The 12,681-nt window shown below is 45.2% G+C and overlaps 1 protein-coding gene across 14 annotated transcripts in view; it reads left to right on the forward strand.

Annotated features, from left to right (window-relative positions):
- Positions 1–12,681, forward strand: part of LOC140911854 (S-adenosylmethionine synthase) — a 57,970-nt gene that overhangs the window by 29,152 nt on the left and 16,137 nt on the right. For all 14 annotated transcript variants that reach the window (XM_073345834.1, XM_073345832.1, XM_073345827.1 and 11 more), the window contains 3 exons: positions 3,951–4,073; positions 5,016–5,128; positions 5,796–5,939. In XM_073345834.1, coding sequence (XP_073201935.1) covers positions 3,951–4,073; positions 5,016–5,128; positions 5,796–5,939 — 380 coding nt within the window. The remainder of the gene's footprint in view (positions 1–3,950; positions 4,074–5,015; positions 5,129–5,795; positions 5,940–12,681) is intronic.

Below are 12,681 nucleotides of genomic sequence, written 5' to 3' on the forward strand. Positions count from 1 at the left end.
TAAGTCTTGTCAAACAAACCCGGTTTTATTCTTTGAGATTAAAAGTTTGGTTGATAAAGTAACTTTGTGGATGTAATAAATGTAGTGGGGTTTTTTTGATCAGACATTTGACTTAGTGATCCATAATATTCTGATTCAATGTTAGCATTATACAGTATCAATAGAGCATACATTATATGGATTAAAAAGTGGCTAACTGACAGATCTCAAAGTAGTTGTCAAAGAGGAGTCTGTAAATGGGGGTGTTTCTTGTGGGGTTCTGCATCTGTTCTAGACCTGAGGCTATTCAAACTTCAAATCAGTGATCTAGAAATAAGTATAAAATCACTGCTGATAAAATTTGTAGGTAACACAAAGAGTGACCAAGTGGTAAATAATGAGGAGGCCATGGTAGTCATATAGAGTGATCTGGATCACTTGGTAAACTGGGCCCACTCAAACATAATTTGTTTTAATACAGACAAATGCCAGGATATATATTGAGGAAGAAGGAATGCAGGCCATACCTATAGAAGGGGGACTGTATCCCGGACCTCAGTGACTTTGAAAAGAATGCAGGGGTCATAGTGGACAAGCAACTCAACAGGAGCTCTGAGTGTGATGCTGTGACAAGAGGGGCTAATGCAGTGGTACAAACAGCAGAGTACTCAGTTGGGAGTTGATTTTACCTCTGTATACAGCATTTTTTCTGGGTTCAAGTGCAGCAAAAGCTCACTTGAATAAAAATCATTTTAGGGCATCCATTTAATCAGAAATCAGAGATGAGAATCACTGGAGTGTGCTGCTAATCTATAAACCTCTAGACAGCTAAGGCTTCCCAGAGAATCCAAGAGATACTGTCTGACACTGAAGTTCACAAGACTCTCGTTGAGAGTGTGAAACATCTGTGTAGACAACACCTCTGATACACTGTGCAAAACCTCTGATGTTTTGGGATTCATCCAGGCCTCTAAGGGGTTTGGTAACTATCTGCCTTTTGTCTGGGAGTTGCCCACTGCTAGTTCTCCAGTGGCAACAAAGGAGGTGACCCACACCCAAACAGGCATTATGTGACCATCACGAGTCATTGACCAGCAGGGGAATTGTAAAGAAGAGATTTACAATTCTGTAAGAGACAGTTGCACAGGCACCACGGGATTGCTCAACTCTGACTCAGCAAGGCCCATCAGGACATGTCTGGGCCAATATTTTTCCTGGACAGGAATTGAGAGTATAAAATAAGGAACAGTGGCATCATGAGACTACTTCTCTTCTCCCCCACCTACACTGAAGGCAACAATAATGATGGGAAAACAAAGACTTCAAACTGAGGAGATTGGTCCCAGGCTGAGAAGGAAATTCAGCTGGTGTATTAAGATATGTAACCTACTTGTGACATTCAGTGGGTTGGGAAAAGCTGTTTGATTCAAATCTTCCTTAGTCTAATAGAGCTTCAGATTTAGACTGTGCTTTTACTTTTTATTTCTTAGGTAACTGTCTTTGACGTTTACGCCTACCACTTATACTCACTTAAAATCTGTCTTTCTGTAGTTAATAAGCTTATTTTAATGTTTTATCTTTACCAGTGAGTTTGTCTAAAGTTCATGGGGAATCTGTTCCGATTACAGAGGCTGGTGCTTGTCCACTATTATTTGAAAAAGCGGCAAATAAATTAATGAACCTTCATTGTTCAAGAGAAGGTCTTGAGCAGTGTAAAACTGTACATTTCTGGGGTGCAAGGCTTGGGGGATTTGCTGGTGTTTCTCTACGTATGGTTCATGTGTGGCTTAGAGATAGCACTCATGTAATTTAGCTGGGCATTTCCCTGCATGCTTTTAGCTAAGTGACCACAGCACCTGGAGAGGTTTGCTGCTTGTCACTAACAAAGCATTGAAAGAGACAGCCCAGGCTGGAGAGTTAAGGGCACAGCACTCCCACAGTTTCAGGTTGTACCCCAGGGATCCCATCACAGCTTCACCCTGGTTTTGCCCAACCTGATTACTCCTTGCAGACTGACCATAGTATCTTTCCAGCCCTGAATTCACCCCAAAATTGTCCTACTGCAGAGGCCCTCATAGAGAAAGTGTTTGCTGCCTTTACAGAGACAGTAAAACACTCCAACTTGCTAGCTTCCTAGAAGCACACACTTTACTGAACTTACACAGCACTGATGATTTATAATGAAAGCAAAGCAAATTTATTAACAAAACAGCATTGATTAAGTGATACCAAATAAACAAGATAAAGGTAGAGCTGGTTACAAGCAAATAAAAGTGAAAATATGAATCTAAAAGTCTAAAACTTAATCTAGCAAGATACAGTCTTTGTTCAAGGCAGTTTCTCTCATCCACAGTTGGCTTTCCAGCTTTTGCTGGCCAGGACTCATCACAGAGATCAAATCATGTGGTTTCTTTGTCTTCTAAGGTAAAGGATAAAGATGGAATCTCTCTCTGTTCCTTATCTCTGAACTGATGTCTCAGAAAGGCCTCCTGGGGATTCAGTCTCCTGTGTCTCTCTGGGGTCCAGGAGCCATGTTAATTCTCTGTCTCTCCAGTTCAGGATCAGAATAAACCCCATTGGTTTAGCTTGATGGCTCTGTGTATTGATAATATGGAAATTAAGGTAAACCCACATTCCTTTGTCGAGGACAGACTTGTTTATCACCTGGGCTAGGCTGCTGGCTGTAAACATGTTCTAGTTATATCATACTGAGGGAATTCATAATTTCACATATAACATTAACAGATGCATTTTGCAATGATATTAATAATCAGCAGCATACTAGCTTTCATATGATACCTCACAAGGCTTATTTTGTACACATATTATTGCAGTAGTGCAAAGGGTGTGAGTACAATGGTGCTTCAGACATTTATGATAGCAGGTTGTGACCCGCCCTTGGATTTAGCATAGGTGGTGTCCAGCCCCACACCCAACAATCACTAATGGTCTGTGGGCAGAGGTATTGTTTGGGCTCAATGATTTTGGTTGGTTGGTTTTTTGTTTTGAGGGCGAGGAGCAGCTGCTGGCTTTCATTTGATTGTGTTTTAACTTTAGACAAAGGTACGTGCAGCTCAGGACAGCCACTTTGTTGTATGTACTGTAAATTGAGAGACTGTACTGTAGTAGCACCGGGGGAGGGGAGGGAGGGGGTCTTACTTAAAATCTGAGCTTGCTGGGCTTGGCACTGTAGACACTAAGGTCCAGATTTTTAAAGGTATTTAGGTGTTGCTGCAATCAGCGCTACAATATCTAACTTATTTAGGACCCTAAATCCTCTTTTCAAAAGGGATTTAAACACTTGGGAGCCTAATTCCCATAGACTGTCAATGGCATTTTGGCTCCTAAGTGTCTAGGCGTTGCAACATTCTGCATAGCAATAGCTAAATACTATTAGAAATCTGGGCCTAAGACTATTCCTGCCCCCAAAGTTTACTGTCTAAACCAAGATAAGAGGCATCAAGTGGGAGCAACAGGCAATTGGAAGGGAATAGTTACAGGATCACAGGGTCACACTTCAAAGTGCTATAAATTGCCTCCTTGGTCAGCTGGACAGCCAGACGTCATGGCAACTGGCACTTGGTGGAGTACAGAGCCATTCTGATGATGCTCGCTGTTTACTGAGAACTCTCACCATGTCCAGGGCCAGGAGGAGTTGCTTTGCACCACCAGGGGATTCAGTTTCACTAAGGGAATCTCAGGTGTCCAGAACAGTATAAAGCAACTGGAGTAGACAGGAGGATCCATCCCACACTGTTGCAAAGGACAAGAGTCTGTGATTGGTAGCAAGACATGTTTAAAAATTAGGCCAAGCTTAAGACTTATTTACTGAAGCAATTCCACAACATGTTCTGTCCAATCAGCCTCAAACTGTACTACACAGTTGCTTCTAGGACCAAATACTCTTTCAAAAGCCTATACACATAGCGAGAACTTTCATTTTACTGTAGTATTATTTCAACTCTTTACAGAATGTGTGTCCAAAACAGGGATAATCTTGCTCTGTGGAGAGATCACTTCCAAAGCTGTAGTGGATTACCAGCAAATTGTGCGAGAGACCCTTAAGAGGATAGGCTATGATGACTCTTCAAAAGGTGAGTTATGTACTTGCTTCCTGGTTCATAGTCAGTTCTGATTACGTGCTGTCAAATTACTCTGTAACAGTCCTCAGTGAAATAACATCATGGATGACTCTGATCCTGCAGGAGGAAAAAAGATAATATAAATATGGATGTGTATTGGATGTGGCCTTGAGTCAACATGTCACTCAGAAATTGACTGTTAGAAGTGCTGAACCCCCACCATTCCCACTGAAGTAGTGGAATTGGAGCATGCATAAATGACAGGATGGTTAGGCATGGTATATGACTTGTCTGCAGCCAGATGGCCTATTATAAAAACAGAAGGACTGGTCTTCCTTGTATTTAGGTTTGAGTAAACTTTGAGACTTGAAGTTCATACACAAGGGAATTCTTCAGTATTCCTACTAATGTAGTTGCTACAGTGGGTTCCTGCAGCAGTGACTCCCCTACATGACTATTCTACGTCAGCATTTCCCTGTATTCATCTCAAATATACTTCTGTCTAGTTTCATCAAGTGCCCTTTACAGGAGACAATGAAAAAAAGCCCTGCTTCCTTTCACCACACTCTTCAAACTTTCCTAATTAAATGACTTTAGGCATTGGCATTTGTCCACCAATAACAGAATATGGACAATGTCTCTGATTGCGTGACCTATGGGATAGAATCTGACACCTCATAAAAAGCATGAGCTTCTGCTAATTTGCCTAAAAGCCCAGAATAGCTTGGGGACTGTAATGTGCAAATGTTTATACATGGCCTACCCACTGGAGGGAGACGAAGCCAAGCTTCTGGCATAAGATTAATTCCTACACTTTGTAACCCAAATACCTCAAATCTTCAGCCAACCTTTTTTGAACTATCCGTGAAGTAAAGCTTTTATAGCTGACTTATTTCTGAAAACAAACAAAAGAAGAATATTGTGGTATCATTCACTTCCACTTCTCTTCACCAGGATTAGACTATAAGACTTGTACAGTGCTGGTAGCTCTAGAACAACAGTGTAAAGAAATCAAACATGCTGTCTCCCATGGCAAGAGTGAAGATGACATTGGAGCTGGGGACCAGGTAAAGTGTCTTTATTTTAAGCAGTTAAAGCCCAGTCCAATATACATTGCAAACTCAGTTAATTTGCATTGGAGCATATCCTTTGTTTAAAAAAAAAAAGACTATGCAGAATACATTGTAGACAATTAAAGCATGTGGGTTTGAACTAAATATTGTGTACATGATTAATAACAAGGCCAAGAAAACCTGGCACGCATTGGTTTCAATAAGTGCTGCCTGCACATATCCAACGGCTCTAAAGGCTAAAGCTACAACTAAACTTTTTGTTATGGCAGATGTCATCAGGTGGCACTGTGTTAGTCTTTCAAGTTCTTAAAAAGACATGCTATGGTGTTTTGGGTTATGGATGGTTGTGTGTACAGGTAGTTTTGAGGAGGGCGGGTGGAGCTGTGCAAGCAACAGCAGTTAGCTCTTTGTTTTGGTCTCTGATTAGAGTGGGTTATTGATGAGATGGAATTATTTCTTGGGAACCAGGCAATGCTGTTGATCTGAGATTCTTCGAAGAAGGGATTACACTGGTCGGCTGTTTGATTTCAAGACTGGTGTATGTGTAAAGAAGCAAGTGACACTACACCCAGACTTCATGTCACAGATGCCTCTTCCCATGAACAGAAAATGGAAATAAGTGCCTTGGAATTATGTTTTATTTTCTATTGCCTCAATGCAGGGATTGATGTTTGATTATGCCACTGATGAAACTGAGGAATGCATGCCTCTAACAATCCTACTTGCACACAAACTTAATGCAAAGATAAAAGCCCTGGAGAGGAATGGAACATGGCCCTGGGTTAGACCAGATGGGAAAACACAGGTTAGTAAATAACATGGATTATAAATCAGATTTGAAAAGGGCTGGGCCCTTTAACTTGCACGATTGAATTTAGACCCGATTCATGTTCTTCAAGAAATGAAGGGACAGCTGGTGTGGCAGTGGCATGAATTCTATGTGCTTGAATGGAGTAGATTAGACAGGCCAGGAGATGGCATTTTCATATCCACTGCACTTATGGCCTGGTCCACGCTGTCCTGTCAGTGCCTCAGTCATGACTCTTGGGACCAACACAAGGAGTGAGAGGAACATATCTGTCTCCCTGGACACTAACATGATCAGTTGGTACCAGCTAGGATGGTGCTTTTTGTGATGTGGACACATTTTGTGAGGCAACTGGACTGGGACAACCCACTCACTTCTCTCAGGCCCCCAGATCTTTTAGTCAGTGCTGCCACAGGCTACATTTGAAGCAATGACCTAGAAGTAACAGGCTGCATATCTGGTTAATCATCTCCTTAGCCTTCAGTACTGTCATGAGTGGGTTTGCTGACTGAATGGTTAGAGTTACATTTTCTCCCTAGTAAGACAGTTAATGTACATATGTTCTCAGAAGGCAGAGGAGAACTGAATGAGGAGTGGGAATTGGAAATGTGGGGAATTGTTGGAGGAGAGGGCGGTTTATGTTTAACTTCACTGGTTCAGTGGTGGTGAGTTAAGTTGCATTGTACTACTGCACTTTGGGATATTACTGGGGATGTATTTTTGTCAAGTGCTAAGAAAATCATATGGTTCCATGACCTTTTTAGCACTTGAATCAATCCAAAAACTGTTTTGGGAGGTTTCTTTCATGTTATGAGAAAGTGTTGGCATGTAGGCACTCATATACATACAAACAGCAGGTAAAGGAAGGATACAGGTAATAAATGACAAAGGAATTTTGGTAAGAGACTGGTCTTTATTTTCTGAGCAATCACATGACTTAGGTCAGGGTTTCACTAATGTCTTATTTCGGGCTGTCAAGCGATTAAAAAAATTAATTGTGATTAATTGTGCAAATAATCACACTGTTAAACAATAATAGAATACCATTTATTTAAATATTTTTGGATCTTTTCTACATTTTCAAATATATTGATTTCAACTACAACACAGGATACAAAGTGTACAGCGCTCACTTTATATTTTTTATAACAAATATTTGTGCTGTAAAAAACAAAAGTAATAGTATTTTTTCAATTCACCTTATATAAGCAGTGTAATGCAGTCTCTTTATCATGAGAATTGAACTTACAAATGTAGAATTATGTACAAAAAAACCTGCATTCAAAAATAAAACAGTGTGTAAAACTTTAGAGCCTACAAGTCCACTCATTCCTACTGCTTGTTCAGCCAGTCACTCAGACAAACTAGTTTGTTTACATTTGCAGGAGATAATGCTGCCTGCTTCTTGTTTACAATGTCACTTGAAAGTGAGAATAGGCATTCTCATGGCACTGTTGTAGCCAGCATTGCAAGATATTTACTTGCCAGATGCACTAAAGATTCATATGACCCTTCATCTTCAACCACCATTCCAGAGGACATGCGTCAATGTTGATGATGGGTTCTGCTCGATAATGATCCAAAGCAGTGTAGACCGATGCATGTTCACTTTCATCATCTGAGTCAGATGCCACCAGCAGAAGGTTGATTTTCTTTTTTGGTGGTTTGGGTTCTGTAGTTTCTGCATCGGAGTGTTGCTCTTTTAAGACTTCTGAAAGCATTCTCCACACCTTGTCCCTCTCAGATCTTGGACGACGCTTCAGATTATTAAATTGGATTGCGTGCCTTCGCTATATTTAGAAATCTCACATTGGTACCTTCTTTGTGTTTTATCAAATCTGTGGTTGTGGCGGTTCAATGACAAGACAGAACACAGCTTTTAGCAAGCAAACGGCTGGTCTGCTAACAGGCTTCTGCCTGTCAGCTTTCCACCTTCCCCTTTATTCTTTCTCTCCCCCCGCGCATTACATTCTCCAACAGATAAAAGGAATACACTGGCTTTGTTTAACATTCTTATTTACCAATTTCTATCTACCGCATTCCTTGCTCTCGGGCCTTGAGCCCAGTCCTGGGAGGCTTCCCACAGTTCATATCATCTGGGTGAGATTCCAAGGTTGATGCCCTTGAAAGGAGCTGTGTGTGCACAGGTCCAGCACAACACTCCGGGTGTGCCCTGAATGTTGCCAAGCGCATAAACCTTGTATGAATCCTACATCCCCTCCTTTTTTGTTTATTTGTGCTCGGCCATCTCATGGTAGCCATCAGTTTGCTTTTGCAAGCCAATTAACTCCCGGACAGACGAGGTCATAACTCGTGGAGCCTGCCAGGGCGGTTCTTGACAAAGCCTTAACAAAAAGGAAATACATTGCACACAGCAACAGCAAAAAATAAGCTTAAAAAGGTAAAGTGTAATGGGCAGGGCCCCAATTAGCCATGCTAGAGTACTGGGAAAAGAGGTTTGCGTAAGCAGCGAGCATCATTTTATTCCCAATTTCCTCAGGGTGATGACATACTGGAATAAGGCACGTACCTAACAATTCTTCAGCTGCTACAAAATCAAATAAACAAAAGTGGGTAACATTTGCTATTGAAGCCAATATTTCCCATAGGTTATATATCATTCGGGCCCATAACGGAGAAAGCGCTCCCGAGCCAACCCCTACAGGAAATAGCAGGCACAAAAGGCATACAATCAATACAGAATTAGCAGTAATTTGGGCGAGAATTGCCACAAAGTCTCAGAAGTCTCTGGCTGTTGGTTTGCTGCCAGTCTTCGTTGAGCCGCGGCGACCAATGCTTTTACTGCTCCCCATGTCACGGGCTGGCTTGGGATGCTACGCCTCCTCCGTTTCCGTCCTGCTGTTGTCGACCCGGGAGGCACCGCGTTCTCCTCCAAGGTCAGCTGAAACTCCGGTATGGGGTTTGACAGCCCCTGGTGCCACGCCATGCTGTTTCAGTGCCGGTCGCACACACCGGGCCGGAACCCACAACGGTCCTGCAGGGAGAGACACAGCAGCATATCCCCGACCCCAAGTAATTAAAGGCACTGGGCCCAGCCATTGCGGATCGGGCAGCTGATGGTAATAGACACGCGGTCTTTCCAGTACCTCGGATTTGTGAAAATGCCGATCCGCGGGGGTCTGCTGATCTGCATTCAGCATTAAATTATTTAAAGTGAACAAAAGGATATGCAATTGCTGCTGAATGTCTCCTAAGGTTCGGAGACGCAGCTCCCCTTGTTTTAATTGTTTGTCGAGCAAGGTTTTTAGCGTGCAATTTGCACGTTCAACAATAGCTTGGCCTGTGGAATTATAAGGGATCCCGTGTTTGAGACAGACGTCCCATTGGGCACAAAAGATGGAGAGGGCTGTGGAGCAATAGGCTGGGGCATTATCTGTTTTTATCTGGCTCGGGTGACCCATAACAGCAAAACAGGCTAGCAAATGGTGAATAACTTTGGGAGTGGCTTCCCCACGCTGTGGGGTCGCCCAGAGGAATCCTGAATAGGTATCAATGGAAACATGTAAAAATGAATAGGGGCAGAATTGTGGCACATGAGTGACATCCATTTGCCACAGCTGATTTGCTGCGGTACCTCTAGGGTTAACAGCATAAAAAAAGGTAGGGGCAGCAGCGGCACAGTGGGGGCAGGAACGAACAATAGAACGTGCATGATCAGCAGGAATGTGAAACTGCCGGGCCAAAACAGAGGCAGACTGATGAAAAAAGGCATGGCTTTCAATGGGGTCAGAAAAAAGGGAATTTACCTGACCACGTAACACGCGATCAGCGCATGCATTGCCTTCAGTAAGTAGCCCAGGCAGAGGAGTATGACTGCGAATATGAGCAACAAAATAAGGGAAATTACAAGTGGTGATGAGATAAGGACAAAAACAGGCGAAGAAGGTCCACATCGACCTGAGGGGTAATAAGGGCAAGGGGTAAATGATCAATTACCTGATAAACATAATGCGTGTCCATGATCAAATTAAAGGGACAATCAGCAAAAAGTTAAAAGGCCAAAATAACAGCAGCTAGTTCCAAGGACTAGTAAAGCTCTCCAAGCGCTGTGCATGCAAATATTGTTGTACAAGTGAATGAAGCGCTTTCAGCTTTTCTAGGGGGAGGGGCCACTGGTCAATCCATACGGGCTCTAAGGATTGCCATACCAATGGTAATGCGGATGGCAAGGTGGGTGAGGGAGGATTTCGGGCCATTATATATTAATATTGAGGGTGGTGTCCAGCTTTACAAGTAAGTCACGGCCCCAAATATTGAGGTGGACAGGGAGTACAAAAGGGCGGATTGTAGCAAGGGCACGGCCTCCTGGTTTAGAGACCGTGACCCAAGACAAACTTTGGCACCCGGGTTTGCTACCCCCGATCCCCCACAACTCTTTAGAAGGAACTGTTGGCCAACCAACTGGCCACTCCGGATCACGAATCACTGTAACGTCAGCTCCAGTGTCCACCAGCCCTGTAAAAGGAACATTATTTAAGAGGAGTGTTAACTGAGGTTTCGAGGGGCGGACAGACATTGTTAGAGCAACAAGTGGAGATGACGTGTTGTGAGACAGCAACTGAGACAGCGTCAATCCAAAGCCGTTCCTGCCCCGGGCTCGATCCTCTGTGGCTGGCACCTGATAGGGGACTAAAATCAATTGCGCAATTGACTGTCCACGCGGGAGCGACTGTGGAAAATGGGTCCATACCTGAACCTTAATAACGCCGGTGTAATCGGCGTCAATGACCCCTGGGATGACAAAAAAACCCTGTTTCCCAGCGTGTGAGCGAGGAAGAACCAGACCCACAAATCCAGCAGGGAGAGGTCCCGTCACCTGGGTAGGTATGGCGCAAACCTCCCCCGCAACCGAAAGTCAGCGTCCTCCTGCATAATCAAATCAAGCCCTGCACTTCCAGCAGTCGCCACCTTCATGGAGTCTATGGGTTTTAAAGCAGAGGAACAGTTGTCTGAGTGGGAAACACCCCCGTTTGGCCCTGGGTTCGGGGGGAACCTGTCGTGCGGTTTCCCGACCCGCTACGACACTGATTAGCCCAGTGATAGCCCTTCCGACACTTGGGGCACTTCTTTGAGGGGCGGGCGGGCACCGTCGATGAGCGGCACTCCTGCTGAAAGTGACCCTCCTTACCACAGTGGTAACAACGCTTCCCCTCCTTCCCGCTTTTCTGCAGGGCGGCGGCCATAACCCCAGCTTTATGTGCTTGAGTTCCGATGTTTTGGCACGCCCGCAGCATGTCTGACAGCTCTAGAATTCCAGAGGCTTGTGCAGCCTGGACAGCACGGTGGCAATCCTCGTTCGCATTTTCAACCACCATTTTTAACAGGATCTCCTGAGCTGCCGCAGGGTTATCCACCTGTCGGAGGATAGCCTCCTGCAATCTGTTGGTAAAATCCATAAAGGACTCTGCACCCTGACAGATACTGGCAAAGCTTTTGGTAGGCTTGCCTGAATCCGGGACCTTCCGGAAAGCATGCTGGGCGCAGGTGGAAATAATGGGGAAGACGGCCTGAGGGAGTTGAGACTGCATCTGAACAGTAGCAAACTGGCCCTCCCTGGCCAATTGCTCATAAATGACACCTTGCTCTCTATACACCTGGGCTTGGCGTTCCCCCATCTGCCAAAATTCACTAAGCCAAATAACATACTGACTGGGCGTCAGCATCATGCGCAACAGCACCTTCCAATCTTCAGGGATCAGGGTGTACCCAGTACCTAGCCCTTCAAGGAGACCACTTACATACGTGCTAGTGAGGCCGAACTCGCGAATCGCTTTCTTTAAGTCTCTGATCACGGAGTAGGGCAAACTGACCCAGTTTGCAACCTGGTTGCCCTGGCCATCATCCTGCCAGGTCACCGGACAAACTGAGACCAGATCAGCCAGCTCCTCTGCTGTAATATCTGAGCGAGTCTTCACTGCGTGAACCATTTGTTGCACCAGCGAAAGCCGCTGAGCAGACGCGGATGACCCCCCGGGGGGCCCCGGAGCATGGGGCCCCACGGGGGGAGGGTGATCACACATCAGCTCCGGTGGGGAAGGCCAGGGAGGCGGTGGTAATAGAGGCACTGGGGGCGAAGCAGGGAGAGGGATGGCTGCAGGAGCGGACGGGGGTGGCGGGATCAGCAGCCCCTCTGTTGACGCTGGAGAGGGCCTTTCCGAGGTGACAAGCTGTGTCGCATCACCAGGAGGGGGGATGGCTGCAGGAGCAGATGGGCGTGGCGAGATCGCCAGCCTCGCGAGGGAGGGCCTGTCCGAGGCGACACGCTGTATCGCGTCGCGGCAGAGGTGCCAGGCATGTAGAGCCTGCACGGGCGCCCGAGGCTCTTTGTGCAATGTCTGGCCCAACCGCTCCCAGTCCGCTAGCTTAAGGGTTCCAGCTTCAGGGTACCATGGGCACTGGGCACTTACCTCCTGTAGCAGGAGAGTGAGTTCTCGAGTGGGGCAGTCATGCTGAGCCTTACGCAGCAAATACTGTAGCTCACTGCGGTGTTGCACTTGCAAAGCAGAAAGGGAGCTTCCCATACTTACCACAATGAAAAATACTCACCGGGATCCGTGAAGCGGATGAGTGACGCGTCTGAAACCCTTGCCGGGCGAGGTGAGTGCTGAGGGCCCCACGTTTGGGCGCCAGTTGTGGCGGTTCAATGACAAAACAGAACACAGCTTTTAGCAAGCAAACGGCTGGTCTGCTAACAGGCTTCTGCCTGTCAGCTTTCCAC

Source organism: Lepidochelys kempii, chromosome 5 (genome assembly GCF_965140285.1).
Source record: "Lepidochelys kempii isolate rLepKem1 chromosome 5, rLepKem1.hap1, whole genome shotgun sequence".
Lineage (NCBI taxonomy): Eukaryota > Metazoa > Chordata > Testudines > Cheloniidae > Lepidochelys > Lepidochelys kempii.